This window comes from Ursus maritimus, unplaced genomic scaffold (genome assembly GCF_017311325.1).
Source record: "Ursus maritimus isolate PB19 unplaced genomic scaffold, ASM1731132v1 scaffold_4, whole genome shotgun sequence".
Classification (NCBI taxonomy): Eukaryota; Metazoa; Chordata; class Mammalia; order Carnivora; family Ursidae; genus Ursus; species Ursus maritimus.
In genome coordinates, this window is record NW_024426552.1 from 91,414,349 (window position 1) to 91,436,580 (window position 22,232).

At 39.8% G+C, this 22,232-nt stretch overlaps 1 protein-coding gene across 1 annotated transcript in view; it reads right to left on the bottom strand.

Annotated features, from left to right (window-relative positions):
• PRKCI (protein kinase C iota) overlaps window positions 1-20,180 on the bottom strand; it is a 73,476-nt gene extending 53,296 nt beyond the window's left edge. Inside the window, exons 1-2 of the mRNA XM_008705387.2 lie at window positions 19,862-20,180; window positions 3,613-3,734 (exon numbers count right to left, since the gene is read on the bottom strand). Coding sequence (XP_008703609.2) covers window positions 3,613-3,734; window positions 19,862-19,962 — 223 coding nt within the window. The 5' untranslated portion in view covers window positions 19,963-20,180. The remainder of the gene's footprint in view (window positions 1-3,612; window positions 3,735-19,861) is intronic.
• Between the last annotated feature and the right edge of the window lie 2,052 nt (window positions 20,181-22,232).

Sequence of the window (22,232 nt, forward strand, 5' to 3'; positions counted from 1 at the left end):
AAACTGGTATCAAAATTAACCAGGGTTAAGAAGGATCACATGGGAATCAGCAGACCTTAATAGAAAGTTTAACCTTTTACTTGAATGAGGCTATAGTTTTATAGTTTTCCCCAGAAAATTAGGACACTTAATAGCTACTTAGAGACAAAGAACTTTGAATTGCATTATAAAAGGATAAGACTATTTCACCAGAGAATTAATTTAATTTACTATGTGAATCTGTTAATTAAAATATGCTATAATGTTAAGAAAAAATAGAATAAACCACAACTCCCAACGCTTAAATCTTCAATAATGAATATAAAACTATAGGAAAGGCTTGCTATTAGCCTTTTCTACAATTCATAAGTGTTTTTTGAGCATACTATTACTGAGTACTGCTCTGGGCACTGGAGCTCCATGGCAAAGACAAGATCTCTGTTCTCATGGAGCTTATATTCTACCATAAAATAAGATACAAAGTGAATAGGAGTAAAGGCTTCTTGGAGGACAGGACATTTGAGTAACCTGAATGACAGCCACATAACACTCTGGGAACGGAACTCCCCAGGTAAAGACAATACACACTATAAGAGTTACTACAAAATTTATTTTATTTTCTTTTTTTTAGGGAGGGGGAGAGAGAGAGATGGGGGGAGGGGCAGATGGAAAGAGAGACTCTTAAGCAGGCTCCATGCCCAACCCAGGGCTTGATCTCACAACCCTGAGGTCATGACCTGGGCTGAAATAAAGGGTCGCATGCTTAACCGAGCCACCCACACACCCCGAATACTATAACAATTTTTAATGGATTATCTCTAAATCAATTTCTTTAATAAAACGCATTATCTATGATTCCTATGTGCACTAGTTTGAAAACCACCAACTGAAAAAAATCCTAAGTGGCAAATAAATGGCATGAAATGATCAGGCCAGGATTAAAATGAGAATAACACCGGGGTGCCCGGCTGGCTCAGGTGGCAGAGCATGAGACTCTCGATCTCAGGGTCAGGAGCTCAAGCCCCACATTGGGCAGAGAGTTTACTTTTTAAAAAAATGAGAATAACATTAGTTCCTGATAAGAATCAGTTTATTGACGCTAACTATATTGTATACACTGCACTAAATTATAGACTCTCACGTTCAGGCTGAAGATATACTGTGAGATACCCACCCCACCTAGAATTAACAATATTGAAACTAATCTTGTGTCAAAAGTGGATGAATAAAGATGGTCTCATCCTTAAATAATAGAGAATTGAAAATATCAAGTTAGTATTTTCCTTACTAGACTTCAAAAAATGTTAACACTCAGAATATCTGAGGTTAGTGAGGGCAAGAGCAAAGGGCTGCTCTCATTTAATATAATTGTGCCATAAACTGGTGTAAACTGGTTTTGATAGCTAACTGTCGCTAGCTGCCAAAATTTATGATGTGCGTATTCTATGAACTTGCCACACAAAGCCCCATACGATAGCACAAAATTACATATAAAGATGTTCATTATGTATTGCTTACCGTAGCAAAAAAACAAAAAACCCCCAGGAAACAGTCCAAGATCCATCGATAAGGGATTAAATAAATAAATCATGAAATACCTACAATGATGTGGTATATTATACACCATTTAAAAAAGTAATGCTGTAGGGGCGCCTGGCTGGCTCAGTCAATGGAGCATGTGACTCTTGATTTTGGGGTTGTGAGTTCAAGTCTCACTTTGGGTGTAGAGATTACTTTAAAAAAATAAAATAATTAAAAAATTAAAAAAAGGTAGGGCGCCTGGGTGGCTCAGCCGTTAACTGCCTGCCCTCAGCTCTCAGGTCATGATCCCAGGGTCCTGGGATCGAGCCCCGCATCGGACTCCCAGCTCGGCGGGTAGCCTGCTTCTTCCTCTCCCACTCCCCTTGCTTGTGCTCCCTCTCTCGCTGTGTCTCTCTCTGTCAAATAAATAAATAAAATCTTCAAAAAAAAAAAAAAAGGTAATGATGTAATTTCATGCACGCTGAAATGAAACATTGTTCAATTCACAATGTAAAAGGAAAACGTCATTTAATGGTTTGTAGGATTTAATTCTTTTTGTATAAAAAAAGTATGCTTATAAATAATGTACAGAAACAAAAATATTTGTACATATAGAGAAAATACCTCAAAGGATTTATACTAAGCTGTTACAGTGGTTTTGTCTCTCATGCCTGGGACTGATGAGGAAGGAAAGAAGACAAAGGGCAAACAGACCCCTTTTAACATTTCAGAACAGGTCTACTTTTTTTCCCCAACAGCAAACATGGATTACTTTAGAGAAAATTAAAAATGTCTTTAAAGGGGTGCCTCGTTGGCTCAGTTGGAGAAGCATGTGACTCTTGATCTTGGGGTCATTGGTTTGACCCCGCATTGGGCACAGAGGTTAGAAAAATAAAACTTTTTTAAAAAACGTGTTTAAAGAGTGAAAATGCATTTTCAGTTTACATAGAGCTTGGATCTGGGATATCTTTCCAGGGCTCTTCATATCACGAAACATAGAAATGGCCTCAAATATTGAGCTACATATTATAATAACACTCCTTAAAAAGAAATTTCATTCGCATTACAATTAATAGAGGGCCATAATACAAAGCTAGTATATTTAGGGTATCTTTAAGCTAAACTTCAGTGACATTCCATCATGTAAAATAAAATCTAACATGGTCTGCAAAGCCTTTCAGGACTGAGTCAACCCTAAGCTTCTCCAAGTTTAATATTCATGTGACTTACCTGTAGTTCCTGTTAAAATATAGATTCAGATCCAGGAGTCTGTGACGGGGCCTTTTCTAAAAGTTCTGCAGACCACACTCTGAGGAGCAAGGATCTAGTCCTGATCCCACACCATTCCCCACACTTTCATTAACTGAATTACTGCTCTTTCACACACACCATGTTCTTCATACCTCTGTCCTTTTTCTATCTTATTCTTCGTCAGAAATGGTTTTCCCCTCACCTCCTCCATTGCGAAAACGTTTATTCTTTGTCACTGTTTTAGTCCAAATGTCACAAATATTTCAGGCACGTGTAGATGCTACTTCTTTTGCATTCTAATACCCCCACGCATCTATGTTCAAATTACCACATTTGTTATTTACATGTCCATCTCCCTATGAGACAATGAGTTTGAGGAGAGAAAATATCTATCTTCAGTACACAGATATTCGATAAATGTTTTCTGAGTCCAAGTCATTAAGGTATCAATGCCACCATCTTTGAAATCATGGTGTCACAATCACTTTAATTCTATAACATTTTCTTTGAAGTAATATTCAGCCAAAAAACTGCCAAATTATTGAAAGTAATCTCTGAAGTATAAAATAACATTCATATTCAAACAAAGTAAAATATAACACTATTTGATGAGATGTTTATGTTAATGGTGGAAGTAAGTCACATTGATTTCACTCTATCTCGGGGTAAAAAGGACAAAACAAAGATTGTACCCTTTGGTATTCTTTTCATGTAAGTACCTGAAGCAAAATAAAAATGGCATCAAATTTCTATACCTAACAGTCCTAATTTATTAGGACTTTTACTACATTTTAAAAATAAATGACAAAATAGCATCTTCAATCAAATGCTTACACACATAGCCCTCTCTTTATCACTCACCTTCCTCATCTATCCATTTCATGGTGAAGAGCTGTTCATTGTCAAAGGAACACATATCTCGAACCTCACTGCAAAGGCCCTCGAAGGAGATCGAAGGTTCAAAATGTGTTATCATGATATCCCTGAAAAAGGAAAAAGAATTTTAAGTTTGAGGATGACTGAAACTAATGACGCTCTGCACACTACTAAGTGCCTGACAGTCTGAAGAACACCGGGGGTTCTGAGAGCACATCAAACATGCATTGGCTCCGGTAAACTCTCTCTGAAAAGTAAAAAAATTTTTAAAAATCCATATTAATAATGTTGAAAAATAAAAATAGTGGAATGTTAGCTAAACTGAATTTAAATTAAAAATTTAAAAATAAATGTAGTGGACGGGGCACCTGGGTGGCTCAGTCGTTAAGCGGCTGCCTTCGGCTCAGGGCATGATCCCAGGGTCCTGGGATTGAGCCCCACACCGGGCTCCCTGCTCGGCGGGAAGCCTGCTTCTCCGTCTCCCACTCTCCCTGCTTGTGTTCCCTCTCTCACTGTCTCTCTGGCAAATAAATAAAATCTTTAAAAATAAAATAAAGAAGTAAATATAGTGGATCTGTGCGAAGCTTTAATTCCATCTCCCTCCTCGTTCAGGAAGCCCACCCTAACTGCTCTGACGGTTCTCCCACTCTGCTTAAGTATTAGTTTTCGGGAGCACACTCTTTTGTGAGGCACTGCACTCCACAGATGAATAGCTCAGTTACTGATTAGCTTCTGCCTTATATTTAACTGAAATCTGCTCCCGTCGCTGGTCCCAGATCTCCCCTCCCTAAGAAGTCTACCCTTCGTCTAAGAGATGACTCTTCAATATTTGACAAAGATCTGTCCCATCCTCTTCCTCAGCCCTCCCTTCCACAGATTAGCCCCCCCCATGAGACTGTCACCAGTTCTTTGTATGGCACGATTTTTAGACCTCACACCTTCATTTTCACCTCTTCCCAAAGAACTCCCATTTGCCACAACTGGTTTTATAATATGACTAATATTTTAAGGTAGATACCCAAAAAACATTGGACAGTATTCAAATAGATCTACCCAGCTGCTACTCACTACAAAACTTAAAATTGCAACAAAATGTTTTAGAGCAGAGGCCTGGGGTTTCCTCCAAGGAGCCACAAGAAGGCGTCCTATGATCTAATCTCTGCCCAGCCAGCCACAGCATCCTTTCAAACACAGACAGACTGAATGACTCTAACACTTACAGAGTGCTCTCTAGGTGTCCGACTGTTCTCACAGTTTTACAAAGATAATGTAGTTCATGTCCTTCCTGTCTTAAACTCTCCCAATGCCTTTCTCTCTCACGCAGAGTAAAATCCGAAGTCCCTGCAGGGTCTACCAGGCCCTGGCTACCTCTCTGACCAACCTCTTAGACTGCTTCAACAGGTAAACCAATGTGCACAGTCTACCATCTACCCCAGCTAGAATGTAAGTTTGGTGAAAGTAGGGATTTTGTTTTGTTCATTATAGTCCTAGTGGCCAACACAGTGCCTAGCACAGAACGGATTCTTGAGAAATACTCACTGAAGAAAGGAACTGTGAACAGACGTGGGTAGCTGGAACACAGAACACAGAGTAGGAAAAAAGGAATTTAGAATTTTAAATCATCTGTAAAAAAAAAAAAAGTTAAAAAACCATAGTCTTTAGGGGTTGTCAAAGGTAAGCAGAGAGCAGAGCATGAAAACTGATCGGCCTTTTCTTGATAATCATTCTAAGCCTCTCATAGCTTTCTGCCCCCCGCCTCTGAGAACCCTCTTGCCTTGGCTGTCGTAATAGCAGGCCACCCTGGCCGTCTGCTTTTTTGAACACTTAAGTCTCCTTCGGCCGTCAACCACAAGACGGTCTTTACACCCTCTCTCATATTCATTCTCTGTCACTCTTTCTCTCTAAACCTAATTCACATTCAATGTTTTAACAACTCTATCTATGTGGGGGTCTCCTAAATCTGTAATTCCAGCTTTCTGTGTGGTATTTAAGTCTCTTGATAATCTGCTTCTATTCTCAACTTGAACCCACCATTCCCAACACAAATACTCTACTACAGACCTCTGGTTTACTCATAACCCCCACACATAAGACCTTGATGATCCGAGTTTTAATTCTGACCTTTCCACAGTTCAAGGCGCAGTTTATAGAGGGAGGTGGGGATCGATTCTTTCACAGGTGCTTCAACATGAAATTCCATTAAACCTTTTTCAACCACACAAGCCCAATGGTCTATACTTCTAAATCTGTCCAACATGTATCTTATGTTCCATCTTCTGTTATTTAACTCATATACTCATAACACATCCTCAACTAAATTGTACGCAACTGGAAGACAAAAATTCTCGGACTTTTTCATAGATTCACATAATTATTAGCATAATAAGGACTTACACATTTCTTAACTGAATGCAGAAGAAATACTCTCTAGGAGAAACCTATCTTCCAGAAAATGCACTTTTGACAAGGAAATATCAAGGTTTATGCTTCCTTTGCCTGTAAGCATTTATAGAATACTGAGTGTGCGCTGAGTGTTTAAACAAACTTTATCTTATGTTACCTTCACAATAACTGTCAAAGTAGACATACTCATCTATTTTACAGATTTAAAAGCAAAGCACAAAGGAATATTTGCCAATTTCTCCTAGTTAAAGAACAGAATATGAATTCAAACCCAAACCTAGTGACACCTCAGTGGACACTGTGATCTGACCCTCTCCCTCCCCATCAAACCTTCTAAAAGCAACACACAGAAGCAACAGATGATTCTGGTTTAATATGGCAGGGGGAACACACAGCTATATCCCTTCATTCTAAGGGCCCACTGAAACAACAGAAAACTGAAATGGCAAATTATCTAAGCTTTAGAAATCAGAAAAGGCACCAGCACCGGACCAGAAAGTAAAAATCCCAGGTAACTGAAAACAGATGGGGTAAAAGTGACTAACATACCAGCCCCGAACAACAAAGTTAAGTAGGACCCTTAAAAGAGAAACGTTTTATTTACACAAGATTACTTTTCCTTCTTCAAGCATCTAATCATACTACTTGACTCTTCAAGTGCTTAACACCTACACAAGCACTCATTATAAATGCTTTCTTTGTTAAGATTTTATTTTTTAAAGAGATTTTATTTATTTGAAAGAGAGTGAGAGAGAGCACCACCAGCTGGGGGTCGGGGAGGAGCAGAGGGACAGGGACAAGCAGACCCCCTGCTGAGCGTGGAGTCCAATGCAGGGCTCGATCCCAGGACCCGGAGATCATGACCTGAGCTAAGGCAGATGCTTAACCAACTGAGTCACCCAGGTGCCCCAGATTTAATTTTTAAGTAATCTCTACACCCAACGTGGGGCTTGAACTCACAACCCTAAGATCAAGAGTTGCATGCTCCAGCAACTGAGCCAGCCAGGTGCCCCATAAATGCTTTTTAAAATTGCTTGAGAACAAAAATTTATAAGTTAAAGAACAGAATAATGTTATAAACTTTTTTTATTTTTCTAAAGATTTTATTTATTTATTTGAGAGAGGGAGAGAGAGAGAGAGAGCAGGAGCAGGAGGAGGGAGAAGCAGACTCCCCACTGAGCAGGGAGCCTAGGCAGGTCTTGATCCCAGGACTCCTAGGACCCTGGGATCATGAACTGAGCCGAAGTTAGATGCTTAACCATCTGAGCCACCCAGGCACCCCTGTTATAAATTTTTAGAATGTAAAAATTACTAAGAAAAATCAAGATGTGGAGAAAGTAAAAGGAAGTATAAATTCAAAATGTTTCTTTCCTAGTGGAGCGTCAATACTCTATCCAAAACTAATAATTTAAAAAATAAAAACAGGGAACAAGAAAAAACCAAATAAGGGCACCTGGGTGGCTCAGTCAGTTAAGTGTCTGCCTTAGTCTCAGGTCATGATCTCAGGGTCCTAGGAGTGAGTCCCACAATGGGCTCCCTGTTCAGCGGGGAGACTGCTTCTCCCCCTCCCTCTGCCCCTCCCCCTGTTCATTCTCTCTCTCTCTAATAAATAGATAAAATCTTTCAAAAAGAAAAAAGCAAATAACCCAAATAAAAGATGGGCAAAGGACTTGAACCAACATTTCTTCAAAAGGATATATGAGTAGCCAACAAGCTTATGGAAAGATGTTCCAACATCACTAATCATTAGGGAGATACAAATCAAAACCATAATGAAATATCACCTCACACCCATTAGGATAACTACTATCAAAAAACCCAAAACAAAACAGAATAACAAGTGCTGGCAAGGAAGTGGAGAAACAGAAGCCTTGTGCACTGTTGGTGGGAATGTAAAACAGTGCAGCAGCTACAGAAACAGAATGGAGGGTCCTCAAAAAGTTAAAAACAGAATTTCCATATGATGCAGTAATTCCACTTCTGGGTACAGGTCCAAAAGAACTGCACGTAGGGACTCCAACAAGTATTTGTACACCCATGTTCATAGTAGCATTACTCACACTAGCCAAAAGGTGGAAGCAACGTAAGTGTCCATTAACAGAGGAACGGATAAACATGACCTGAGCTGATATATAAACACAAAGGAATATTATTCAGCCTTTAAGGAAATTATGGGACACCTGGCTGGCGCAGTCAGAGGAACACGCAACTCTTGATCTCAGGGTCGTGAGTTAGAGCCCCACACTGGGCGCAGAGATAACTTAAATAAATAAATAAAAATAAATAAAAGTAAGGACAGTCTGACACATGGATGAACCTCGAAGACATTATGTTAAGTGAAAGGCGCCAGTCATGAAAAGACAAATACTGTATGATTCCACTTAATTGGAACAGTGGTTCCCAGGGGCTGGGGGGAGAAGGAAATGCGGAGTTGTTCAACGGGTACAGTTGCAGTTTTACAAAATGAACAAGTTCTAGAGATTGGCTGCACAACAATGTGAATATAGTTAACACTACTGACTGTACGCTTTTTTAAGTGTGTACAGTCAGTACATTTTTATGGTTAAGATGTAAATGTAATTTTTTTTTACCACAATTAAAAAGAAAAGCAGAGGAAAGTACGTTACTTAAGTTACAAACATAACCATTAGAAGAACTAAAAACAGGAGAGACGGTGATGAAGAAGTACTAAATTCCTCATCTTTTATATTGATCAATGGATATAATAAAACAAAACAAAATTTTAAAGATTTTTATTTATTTTTTTGAGAGCGTGAGCATAGGGAGGGAGGAAGGGGTAGAAGGAGAGGGAATCTTAAGCAGGTTCCATACCCAGAGTGGAGCCCAAAGCTGGCTCCATCTCAGGACCCTGAGATCGTGACCTCAGCTGAAATCAAGAGTCAGACGCCTAACCAACTAACTCACCCAGGTGCCTCAAAACAAAACAAAATTTTAAAAGCAGTTAACTCTAGGGATTGGGGAGAGATTAGAGATGGAAAGAAGATGTACTTTGTACTTAGACTCTTCTGAATGGTATATAGATTATCATTAATTTCTCTACCATATAAAGATATGATTTTATTATAAAACTTACTTTCCAGTAAAATATATAAATACTTTAAAATTTTTTAATGACTTTTATAAATAAAATTGTTTTAAATATTTTCAAATTTTATTTTTGAAAAAGAAAATAAAAAAATAGCTCCTTCTTCTAACAACATTATAAGAGAATATGCTTACCTTAAAGCAATTTTGGGGGTTTTTTTTATTCAATTTATTTTTTTATATATTTTTTTCTTCCAAGTTTTTATTCAAATTCAAGGTAGTTAACATACAGTGTAGTACTGGTTTCAAGAGTAGAATTTAGTGGGGCGCCTGGGTGGCACAGCGGTTGGGCGTCTGCCTGCGGCTCAGGGCTTGATCCTGGCGTTATGGGATCGAGCCCCACATCGGGCTCCTCCGCTATGAGCCTGCTTCTTCCTCTCCCACTCCCCTGCTTGTGTTCCCTCTCTCGCTGGCTGTCTCTATCTCTGTCGAATAAATAAATAAAATCTTTAAAAAAAAAAAAAGAGTAGAATTTAGTGATTCATCACTTAATAGAACACCCAGTGCTCATCACAAGTGCCCTCCTTAATACCCATCACCCAGTTAGCCCATCCCCCCACCCACCTCCCCAGCAATTTTTCTTTCAAAATACCCTCAAGGTTATTAGTATGAGGGAGTAAGGGTTGAGAGAATGTATTTTAGAATTAAATAAGAGAGGGGCACCTGGGTGGCTCAGATGGTTAAGCGTCTGCCTTTGGCTCAGGTCATGATCTCCAGGTACTGGAATCAAGTCCCACGACAGGAATCCCAGCTCAGCGGGAAGTCTCCCTCTCCCTCTCCCTCTCCCTCTCCCTCTCCCTCTGCCTCTGCCTCTGCCTCTGCCCCTGCCTCTGCCCCTGCCCCTGCCCCTGCTCACACTCGTGCTCTGTCTCTCTCTCTTTCTCTCAAATGAATAAAATCTTTAAAGAAAAAAAAAAAAAGAGACGTAAAGGGTTCCACAGACTTTCTCTGGCAAAGAGCAAGTATGGCACTATGTTTTTTTAATGCAAGGGGAAAAAATTAACATCAGATATCGTCAAAACATGACTTCCTTATTAAGGTCCACATGAAGTTACAATTAACACATATGTAAGCGTGTCTGTAAACAATAGGGATTTTTAAGAAATACTTATTTTTCAAGAGCTAAAAAATATTTATCAGAACAAATATTTTTAAAATAATCCTCAAAAAACATAAGTACAAACATCCTAAAGAGACTCTGTGAAGGAGTCATGCTTTATCAACCGCCACTCCTTAAGTTCCAGGAACTAAAACATTTAAGGGAGTTTTATATAAACATTTCTCTAAGTAATTGAGAAAGCACCATGTTCATACCCTCTACAAACACCAGATCCTTATTATAGCATGAAAGCTAAAAATGAGCTGCAAAATAAAGATATTACATTCTAAAGGTATAAAACGAATTATGCATGAAAGATTTTTTTTTCTGGTTTTAACTTCAGCGTTAGCATAAATTATCTTACCACTGGTCTTTGAGAGAATATAGTCTGCTTCACCACAAAGATTCCCAAAATGGCAAATTTAGATATAGTTTTAGCTGAATTTTTAAAAAAGAAAAAAAAAGCAGTTTAATTCTGCTACTGGGCTTCGGAAGACAAACTACTTTAAGCTTTCATTACGTTCCTATGTTCTAAAATACAGAATCTGAAGTTTTTCCATAGGACTAATTGCTTTTAAAAATAAACCTGAAAAAAGAACCACCAGTTCAGTCCTTCTGCTATCTCAAAATAAGCTTTTCTCCAAAATTAAATGTAGTATAAAGAGAAAAAAGTCTTATTTGTAATCACTGGTATAATAGATTTAGGCAGAATTATCCATGGATGGTAAAATCACTGGGTTAAAGGTTCTGAGGAAAAAGAATATTATACAATCTCATAGTATCACTCCTCAAATTAACTGTTATTCATAAAAAAGTTATAAAGCCATTTCCATTTTTAAATGACCAAGACCATAGATGGGGCCCCCGGGTGGTACAGTTGGTTGAGTGTCCAACTCTTGATTTGGTCTCAGGTCATGGTCTCAAGGTTGTGAGATCGAGGTGAGCCACACACACTCCCCACACACACCCCCATCCCCATCCCCACCCCGAGTCAGGCTCTGAGCTCAGGTAGGAGTCTGCTGGAATTTCTCTTTCCCTCACCCTCTGCCCCTCCTTGCGTGTGCGCGCGCGCTCTCTCTAGTGAATAAAAAATCTTAAAAAAAAAAAAAAGGAAACTGGCTCAGAAAGAACTGTGAAATATGAATTTGACAATAAAGCAAAACAAGTGATTTTTAAAAGCCCCATCAATACAGTAAAAGGAGAAAAAGAAATTTCTCTGAAGGCTAAGACTCAGCTTTGTGCTGTGGCTTACTAAGCTTCAATGTTACCATTCATACAATGCAGATAATGATATCTCACTCTGAATATTGTCTATTGTTGTGAAGATTAAATAAAAATAAGGGCAAAACACTTATAGTTCTTGGAACAACTGGGTACACTTTTACAAAGATTAGTTTCTATGCTCTTTGGCATTCCGCAAAAGGGGAAAAGGAGACTGGGTATCTTTGAAGATAATTTGTGAAATTTTTCTAACTATTGATAATATTTCATTAAAATAAAAGACCACTGCTGGGGTGCCCGGGTGGCTTATCAGTCAAGCGTCCAACTGCTGATTTCAGATCAGATCATGATCCCAGAGTGGTAAGAGGGAGTCCTGCACTGGACTCCATTCTGGGCAAGGATCCTGCTTGAGATTTTCTCTCCCCATCTCTCCCTCTGCCCCTCGGAGCTCCCCCTTTCCCTCTCTAAAAAAAAAAAAAAAAAAAAAAAAAAAAAAAAACAAAAAACATAAAAGAGCACTGTCTAGAAAACCTAGCCAAATAGTTAAGAAAGATAAGTGAGATATATAAAGAAGAGGCAAAATTGTTATTTGCAGATGACATTATCCAGCTATAAATTCTAAGATAGTTAACTAAGAAAGTATTAGAATAAGGTGACCAGTTAAATATTCAAAAATAGGGGCGCCTGGGTGGCACAGCGGTTAAGCATCTGCCTTTGGCTCAGGGCGTGATCCCAGCGTTCTGGGATGGAGCCCCACATCAGGCTCCTCCGCTATGAGCCTGCTTCTTCCTCTCCCACTCCCCCTGCTTGTGTTCCCTCTCTCGCTGGCTGTCTCTCTGTCAAATAAATAAATAAAATCTTTAAAAAAATATATTCAAAAATAGATGGTATAGAATAAACCTATGAAAACAAAAGATCCTATTCACAAAAAGAACAAAATTATAAAACATTTAACAATAAATTTAACAGGAAATGTGTAAGAACTAAGGGACAGGAACCTTAGTGAAAAAAAATCAATAAATAGGTATTATACCTCATACTTACAAGGCAAAGCTCAATATTATAAAACTATCAGTTCTCACATTAACCTATAAATTCAAAGCAATTCCAAATCAAAATACCAGTAAGATTTTCCCCCCCTGGGGGCACCTGGGTGGCTCGGTCAGTTAAGCTTCTGACTCTTGGTTTCAGCTCAGGTCATGATCTCAGGGTCCTGCGATCAAGTCCTGCATCGGGCCCCATGCACAAATGGGAATCTGATTGCCCTCTCCCTCTGCTCCTCCCCTTGCGCTCGCGCGCTCTGTCTCTCTATCTCTGGAATAAATAAAATCTTTTTTAAAAAAATAAAGTAAGATAAAAAAATAAAAATGAAAGTTTTTTTTTTTTTCCCTGAAACCTAGAAAAACCTTCAAAAATTGATCTGGAAGAGAAAATAAATGTACAAGAATAGCCAAGAAAAATTGGAAATAGAAAATAAATGAAATTGCCTTTCCATAGCATATATCAAAACCAACTACAATAACTAAACCAATGGTGGTATGTGCAAAAATAGAGTTCTCCCCAAAATCAACGAAACAAGGGTGCCTGGGTGACTCAGTCAGTTAAGCGTCTGCCTTCGGCTCAGGTCATGATCCCATGGGCCTGGGATAGAGTCCCGCATCAGGCTCCCTACTCAGCAGAGAGTCTGCTTCTCCCTTTCTCTCTCCCTCTCTCCCCCTCTCTCTCAAATAAATAAAATCTTTTTTAAAAAAAAAAATCAATGAAACAGAATACAAAGTATTTATGTTCATCTGAGAAATTAGTATGGAAAAAGTTGTCCTTCAACTCAGTGGTGAAAGAATCTATTCAATAACCATATTAGAATACATTTTTTAAAAATTAAGTTGTATCAGTACACCACAAATAACTAAACCCCCAAATACCAGATTTATTGAAAAGATAATCACTTGAAAAGCTTTACATAATAGATGAAAAAATAAAATATTTTTAGATGAGAAATACACACACCTAAGAGAACCCAGAAGCCATAAGGAGGGGGGTGGGGAAGGATGGATTTGATTAAATAAAAGTGAAAAACTCCAGACGAGCAACAGGTTAGAGAAATGCTGGCAACTTTTTTAACAGACAAAATGTCAATGTCCCTTCAAATAAATTAATAAAAAAAGAGACAGAATCCAAGAGAAAAACTGGGCAAAAGACATGAATAAACAAGCTATAGAGGAACTACAAATGCAGTAATGTATAAAAAAGGCAGCTGTAAAAAAAAAAAGTTAGCATTTGCTGCCTATTGGGAAAATTTTAATTTTTTTCAAGACTATTTATTTTTAGGAGAGAGAGAGCACAAGCAGGGGAAGCAGCAGGCAGAGGGAGAAGCAGGCTTCCACTGAGCAGGGAGCCCGAGGCAGGACTCCATCCCAGGACCCTGGGATCATGCCCTGAGCCGAAGGCAGCGGCTTAACAGCCTGAGCCACCCAAGCGCCCCTATTGGGAAAAATTTTAAAGGCCAATAATGTGCAATGGGAACACAAGGAAAACACTTCATTTGTACACTGTTGTTTGGAACGTAAATTGGTAAGTGTTTGGAGGACAATATCAAGTTTTAAAACAGGCAAATTTGGACCATGTTTGAAGAATATATATTAAATAAAAAGGATGTTCCTTCAGCATAATTTGAAATAGTGATTTAATGAAAGTAATTTTTTATGCTCATCAGGAAAAAGATTAAATTATGGTATAACAATACTATAGAACACTTTATATCAATTATAAAGTAAGCAGATTGCTCTCTATAAATGTATCTCCCTGTCTACCTTAACATGGAAAGATGATCATGAATGAAAACAAATCATGTTGCAGAAACGTGTAGAAATATGAATCTGTTTACTTGAAAAATAAAAGGCTATGTGTGTACACAATACCTATACTTACAGATACATTAATATGATGGAGACTAGCCCCAACTATTAACAATGGCTATCATTAGGAAGTGGGGGTGAGAAGCTACAAGGGGAACTTTCCACTTTACGTACATCTGTATTTTTAAAATTTAGTTTTAATGCCTTGCCTCCGTCATCTGTATTTGGTCACTGGTGGCATTTATCCATCATCATTCTCAGCCACATTCCTACGTAGGTTAGCTGTCAGGTACAGGGCTTGGGACATACAGCAGGCACACAATAAACGACTGTTAATTCTGGGCATTTCCACCTGGATGCCCGCAAAGCATGATGAACTCAAAACCCGGTTGCTTGTTCCAGGTAATGAATTACCTCCTCCCACTAATCTTTTCCTCCTCTATTCCCTATTTTCTCTCAAATAAGAAACCTATTGTTGTCAGACTCCCTCTCTTTCCCACAGGCAATCAATCTGTAATTCCTATTGAGTCTATCCCTTAAAATCACTGTTCAATCCATATCCTCTTGTCCTCCTCTGAATCTCTCAGTGAGACTACTTCTAGAGCCTCCAAATTAGTCTTCATCCACTGCTAATTCATTGCCCATACTGGTTCCAAGAGTGAGCTTTCTAAGATGAAAATCTAAGCGTGAATCTCTCTTACTTAAAACCCTCCCCAATGAAAAAAAGTCCGAAGCCCAAAGTATGATATTTGAGAATCTTCGTGAGCAGTGCTTGTGAGCCCTCTTCTTCGCCACGCTTCTTATCAGCGCGCACTTCACACTTTATGTCCTAATAAGGAATGACTACGGACTAACAACTAAACTGATCTGAATTCCGCAAACATACCACACGCAGTTGTGCAATGCCTGGAATGACCCCCACCCAACATCTTCATCAACCAGGCAAACCTATTTAACCTTTAAAAGCCTCAAACATTTCATCCTCTAGGAAGGTTTCCCAAACCCCAAACACCTCCCCAATACCCATCCCTGCAAGTGCCTTACACACAACCACATACACACTCCTTTATTAACTCTTCTATGCCTTTCCTCCTAGAAGTTTCTCAGTCCCGTGAGGGCAGAGCCTTAGATCACCCATCTCTGCGCCCTCTGTGTCCACCCTAGCACCCTGTGCCTACCTTAGAGTACGCACTAGGCATTCAACAGTATTCATTAAAGTGTGGTTAAACACATTCTCCGTAATATGTGAAATCCTAAGCAAGACTGGAATTTTAAAAATTCAGGTTTTAATTATGCTCATTTCAACCATTAAAAAAAAAGCAAAACTCAAGTTCCCTTAACAAGAGGGTTGGGAGTTGTATTAGAAAGTTATCATGGACCTCCAGGAAGAATTTTTTCTGCAGAAAGCTGCTTCCTTCTCTGCTTTCTCAGACCTGACTTTTGCACATGGTTGGTCTTGGCCTCACTAGCCTCTCCCTTAACTCTTCAGCTCCAGTCTTCACTGCTAACAAGCAATTTATCTCTATATTATCTGATTCAAATTTCTGAGAGAGCTGTTTTGGTTTTTGGCACCAGGCCACCAAGTCCTTTCTTTCTCTGATAAAGCTACTATGATCAGTGGTCCTGTGGTTAGGCACCATGCCAGAAGCTCCAGGACCAGTAACTAACATTCCCCCAACTCCCAACTCAATATACTATTTGTATTTCCTTAGAACATTATAGAGATATACTTTATATTGCTAAAATTATTTTGCAATACTTTTAAAAACAACTCTTGCCAAGACTTGTTCACAGAAAAATCCGGCATACTTCTTCACTGAACCAGCTATACAATCCAAATATACAAGGAGTTAATCTCTTCCTATTTGTAGATGTGCACAGAAAGAATCCTCTAGATTTTATAACTGTTCAACAGCAGTGGTTTAACAAGTTTTACCACCTTTTTGCAAAATTTCCCATACATTTATAATGTAAAATGAAATGAGTAGTCCAGACATTTCCTTGTTAAACTCTATCCCATAATATCAAGTAACTTTAATATAAGGATAAGCACATGCAATAGCAATTTATCACTAACCAACAAAACCTGTTTCTCTTCCTCCTAACACTACTAGGTAATGATTGAAGAAGGAAGGCCATTCACTGACAAGCTCCCATGTCAAGGAAAGAAGGGTCTATAGGCCGTGACACAGTCAGATTCTTCTTTTTTTAAAAATATTTATTTATTTATTTTAGAGAGAAAGCTTGGGTGCGTGCTGGGGGAGGGGCACAGAGACAGGGAGAGAGAATCTCAAGAAGACTCCCCACTGACCGTGGAGCCCCACACTGGGCTCGATCTCACCACCCCAAGATCATGACCTGAGTCAAAATCAAGTCAGACAACTAACTGAGCCACCCAGGCGCTCCAATACAGTCAGATTCTCAATGCTATTAATCTCCTGCTTAAAAACTAGAAAAAAATCTAATTAAATCTGTTATCTAGAGAGACATCACATTTGCACTAAGAACAAATTTAACTGAATGAGAGAACACTACACACATCTTTGAAAGGAGAAGGCAATTTATTCACTAAAAAATTCTGGCTATTCCAAGATTCAGCGTTCACTGGAAAGAAATACTGTTAGAAGGGGATAAGGAGAAAACTTCTCGATAATGGCCTGAAAGAAAAGAATTTTTTTCAAATGCAGATTGTCCTTACATTTCTTGATATAAAGGAAGGATTTTCTATTTTAAAATCAGGTAGGTGTTCTAGTTAGCCAACCTGTTTATTAGCTATCCTCATTGGTGACTCATTTTAGTTTCATCTGTAGTAATGAGCAGCTGACTCTGTAATATCAAAACCACCAGTTTAGACTATTGTTAATAAACATATAATCTTAACAGATCTAATTTCGGGGGACAGAAATTGGTACAATTTAGAGAGTGCTGATGTTGTCTTTAAATGAGGCTTGAAATGAAGGCACTGTTAGAAAAGCTTTCAATGAATAAAAAGCAATAAAGGGCAAGGGCTTTATTCCTTCATTCCTTAGCAAAAATTCATAGATTTTAAAAAACAAAATGTTAACTTGAATAAGTCTTGGAGAAATTTTAGTTAGGCACTAAAAGGGTTATATGTCCTCTTTTATTCTCTTTTGTAAAAATAATTGTAGCAATAAGCCAAGATAATATGACACCTACATTCCTAAAATATAACAGACTTTGATTTCTTTCCAAAGGAGAAGTTTACAATAATTTTGATTTACTAACCAGGCCTATTTACATTTGTCAAACCAATAAAAGCAGGAAGGAAAAACTAATTTCTTCCTCTTCATAGTTAAAATCACTGGAAACTATCTAAATTTAATAAGCCACTAATTTACATTGTTTAAAGTCTTAAATATAAACCAGAGAGCTGAAAATAATAGTTTAACAATCAAAAATTGAGAAGCACCAACCAGGAGAAGGGTAAGCAAAAGTCAGTATTCACCCAATTTCTCATCTTTGAGAGGAAGGAATTAATAGGTATTATCTAAAGTTGAATCATGAAACAAAGCATAACTTTAAAGTAATAAAGGCAACCTCCAGAATAACAGAAATAAACTGTCAACAGTATACCTCTGGGAGTTGGGACGATGGGATGGAAGACACTTATTTTATACCTCTGTACAATCTGCACCTTCCTACCATGTGAGTATATTCATTTAATCCAGTTTTTTTTTAACTGTCAATAATGAGACACCTTAAAAAAAAAAAAGAAAGGAAATACCTACTATATACTTCATTTTCTGGGCCTAATAACTCATGGACTGTCAACTTTATAAAATGGAAAGTAAGGGGCGCTGGGTTGGCTCAGTTGGTTCCGCAGCTGCCTTCAACTCAGGTCGTGGTCCCAGGGTCCTGGGATTGAGCCCCACGTCCCCCCCCTCCCAGCTCAGCGGGAAGCCTGCTTTTCCCTCTCCCTCTGCTGCTCCCCCGTTTGTGCTCTCTCACTGTCAAATAAATAAATAAAATCTTATAAAAAAAAAAAAGCCTATATGACTAATCACCATTCTTAAAAAAAAAAAAGGTAAGTGAAATATCTCATCCATCAAATTAAAGGTAAGGTAAAGGAAGCAAAGCTTTCTCCTTCCGCAGTGCAAAGGTCACAGCTGACCACATTCCAGTCAGCACAGCTCTTACGACCACTACAAACTTCCAAAACACATACACACACTTCTTGGTATTGTTTTAAAATGAAGACCTCCTTGATCGGTTTAAGCAAAAACACTGATACTGTCCAAAATAATTCTTGTAAGCTATTGCTGAATACAGTCAAGCTAATTAACAAGAGGTCAGAGGCTACATGGCAGCAAGTGAACAAGTAAGTCGTTACATCAAATCAATAACACATTTTAGGGCTTCTACTGCCTTTGAAATCAAAACAAGAGAGGCGTTTTGAAAGTTTGCTATCTTCACTGATCCCCTCAGGAATGTAAAAGTATGCATTGCAGTTTCAACCTCCTAGTGCTTGAGTTTTTTTTTAAAGCAATTTACTTCTGCTTGGACAAACAGTAAGACAGGCCAAAGCCATTGGGTTTTCTGTTAACCCTTAGCTTCAAATCTTCATGGTCACACTAACATTTCACCTTTCTAATGCTACTAAATGTAATGATCTCCTCTTTCAAACCACCACAGAATTCAAAGGAAGGGGGATACTTCAGGCCACTGATTATAGAACATGAGTTAAGACAATAATATTAGGACTAGGCTATTCCTGGTAAGCACAGGAGTTATAACTTAGTAACAACAGGAGTAAAGATCACAGATTTTAAAACTGTGCCTCGGCCGGTCCTCTTCTCTCCTTGCAGTATCTCCCCCTATCAAATGGTCTCAAGCAACACTAACAAAGAAGCATTCACAAATTTTTAATTCACACATATACAACCTAATCTTGACGAGACATAAGTACCTAACGCACATCCCTAAAAACGCGTCAACTGTGCTCTTCAATAATAACTCCTATGCCCAATACACAGGCAACCTGACCATAGTCCGGATACACTTTGTGAACTCTTCTAGGCGAGGAAGGTAAACCTGAGTTAGAGAACCAGAGGCTTTAGGCCTTCTGGTAATCAAAAGAGCCAGCAAACTAAAGTAGTCTGTCTTTTCAGCCCCTAGCAAACTTAGTTCACTGAGGCATCACTCCGAATCAACTCTCAATCCCAAACACATTCAGACTTAATGACGTAAAGCCCTTGTAAATCTCTTAGTAAGCCAGTCTCTCTCGAACCCACCAGGTGGACCTACTCTATTCCAAGGCTCCTCCCTCGGACCCTAGTCTGGACCATCAGCCGCGCGACTCCCCGGCGCCGCGCGACTCCCCGGCACCCCGCAACACACCTTGGGGTGCCCCAACGTAGCGCCCCATGCTCCTCCCCCGACCACCTGGTCACCCATCCCGAGTCCCTAGAGTCGCCCGCCCGGACCAATTCGCCCACAACATCTCCAGCCCCTCACCCTCCCCTCCTCCAGTCCAAGTCGAGAGGGCCTTTCCTCTCCCCTCCCACCCCCACCCCTACTCTGGGACACTCACCCGCGATAGTAGGCTTTCACCCGGACCTGATGAGAATGGTCCCCGCTGCCGCCGCCTGCGATCGGGTGAGACATGGTACTGCTGTCCCTCTGGGTCGGCATCTCCTTACTCCCCCGCCTGAACGCCGGAGGCCGAGGGTGCGGGGGGCGCGCCGGGCGCCGTGGGGGACTCCGCTGCCCGAGCCTCTTCCAGAGCCGCGGCTGCCGCTTGCTTACCCGTCCACTCCGCCCGCGGCGCGGACCCAAGGGTCGCCTCGCCGGGGCAGCCGGAACCGCGCGGCTCCTCCCGCCGCCCGGGCCCAGCACGCCTCCCCGCTTCGGTCCCTCCCACCTCGCTCGCTCCAAAGGCCCACATTCCGGGGGAGGGCGGGCGCAACCATCGATCCTTTTCAAGGAGCCTCAGCGCCCGGCTGAACCATTCTTACGGGGGCTAGGAAAAGGGGAGAGACGATGGGAGACGCTGGCTATCACATCAAATAGGCCGGGAGGGAGGCTTTCTTGGACGCTGTGACTGAGAGAATGCCACAGTTCTCCTTAAAAGGCCCCTTTCCTGCAAGGAAAACATTAGGGGACAAAGGCTGCGGCATCTCACCCCTGTTTCCTAACTTGGTGGCGTCCGCGGTCGGCCGACTAGGGACTGAGCTAGATTTGCCCAGCCGGGTTTCTGGGATTTGGAGTCCCGATGGGATTCTGGGACTGGAGGTTCTTTACGTAGAAAACCACCCTCCCCTTCTAGCCGACTGAGGCTGTCTCCAGCTTGCACGCCGCCGGGAGTGTTCGGCTCGGAAATCCTGAATTCAACTTGGGCATCTGAGGTCACTGCAAATGATTGGGCTTCGTCACGATCTACAGTTTGTTGCCTGATGAAGTCTCCCTTCCAATTGCATAAATATCTCAATTATACAGCGCTTTTTTGGGAAGCAAGACTTTGGTTACCAGCTCAGCACAGGCTCTTTTATGGAAAGAATTTAATAACATATGTAACAAATGTAAAAATGAACGTAATAAAGGAGGAAACTCAACCAGAAGGTATGATGAAAGACCGACATTTCTTCCTTTGCAGCCCCCATACCTAGGCCCTTGTATAGTGCCATCGCATGGCACAGGTGCACAGTATTTATCCAATCCATCCAGCAGAAAAAAAAATTTTTTTTGTATTTTTTTCTGCCGCTGCCTAGCCAGAGATAGCAGTATAAAGGATCCGACCTTGTAGCCTAGTCTCTGATCATCCACTGATCTTGGCTCTGTCACATACTGCAATTACAGATACATGAATCCAGCTCCTGCATCAGTCCTGGCACCGACACATGCCAAAAAGGTTGGAATAATCAAGGAAATAACTTTCTCTACTATGATAAAATAGGGTTAGAGGATTGACTCATCAGTTACGTCTGACACTTAGTCTGGCATGATGTCTTTCAAATGCTACAAACTTGGATTATAAACACTTTATTTTTAAGATTTTATTTATTTGACATAGAGCAGCACAAGCAGGGGGAGCAGCAGAGGGAGAGGGAGAAACATGCTTTTTGCTGAGCGGGAGGCCGCGTGGGGGGGGGGGGCAGGGTGTTGTGCTGGATCCCAGGAACCTGGGATCATGACCTGGCTGAAGGCAGATGCATAACCCACGGTGCCACCCAGCGCCCCTGGATTATAAACTCTTAATAAAAAATTCTTGTGGAAAGACTTGGTATCAGAGTATTGAGAATTGGGGACCTGCATCAACATGTTAAATATGAATCAATTAATTTTGAAATATAAGCTATTTCTGAAGTGAGATTGTGAAATTTTAATTGGCTTAATAGAAAATTTAGGATGCTTATGACAAATTTGAAAGATTATATAATGCTCTAGAAAAGGAAATTTACGTTATATGGGAAGTGAGAATTTAGAAACGTATGACATGAAAAGCTTTTTATTTTGGATTCTTATCAGTTTGAAAAATCCTTCATCATTGGCCTAATGCTCTGACGGTAATTACTATTTTCAGAGGAGGCTTATTGCTTACTTTGTCATCAATAAGAATCTGTAAATTGTAAATATGTGTTTCCATGTCTTGGCTATTGTAAATAATGCTTCATGGGGGTGCAGATATCTTTTCAAGGTAGTGCTTCTGTTTTCTTTGGCTAAGTAACCAGAACTGAGATTGCTGCATGTCATCTATTTTTAATTTTTTAAGGAACCTCCATTCTGTTTTCCATAGTGGCTGTGTTAATTTACATTACCATCCTAATCTCATTTTTTGATTATTCATTGCCAGTGTATAGAAAATTAATTTTTCATATATCTTGTATCCTACAACTTGCTGAACTCATTTATTAGTTCTCATAGTGTTTTGGTGGATCCCTTAGAATTTCCTATACACCAGATTA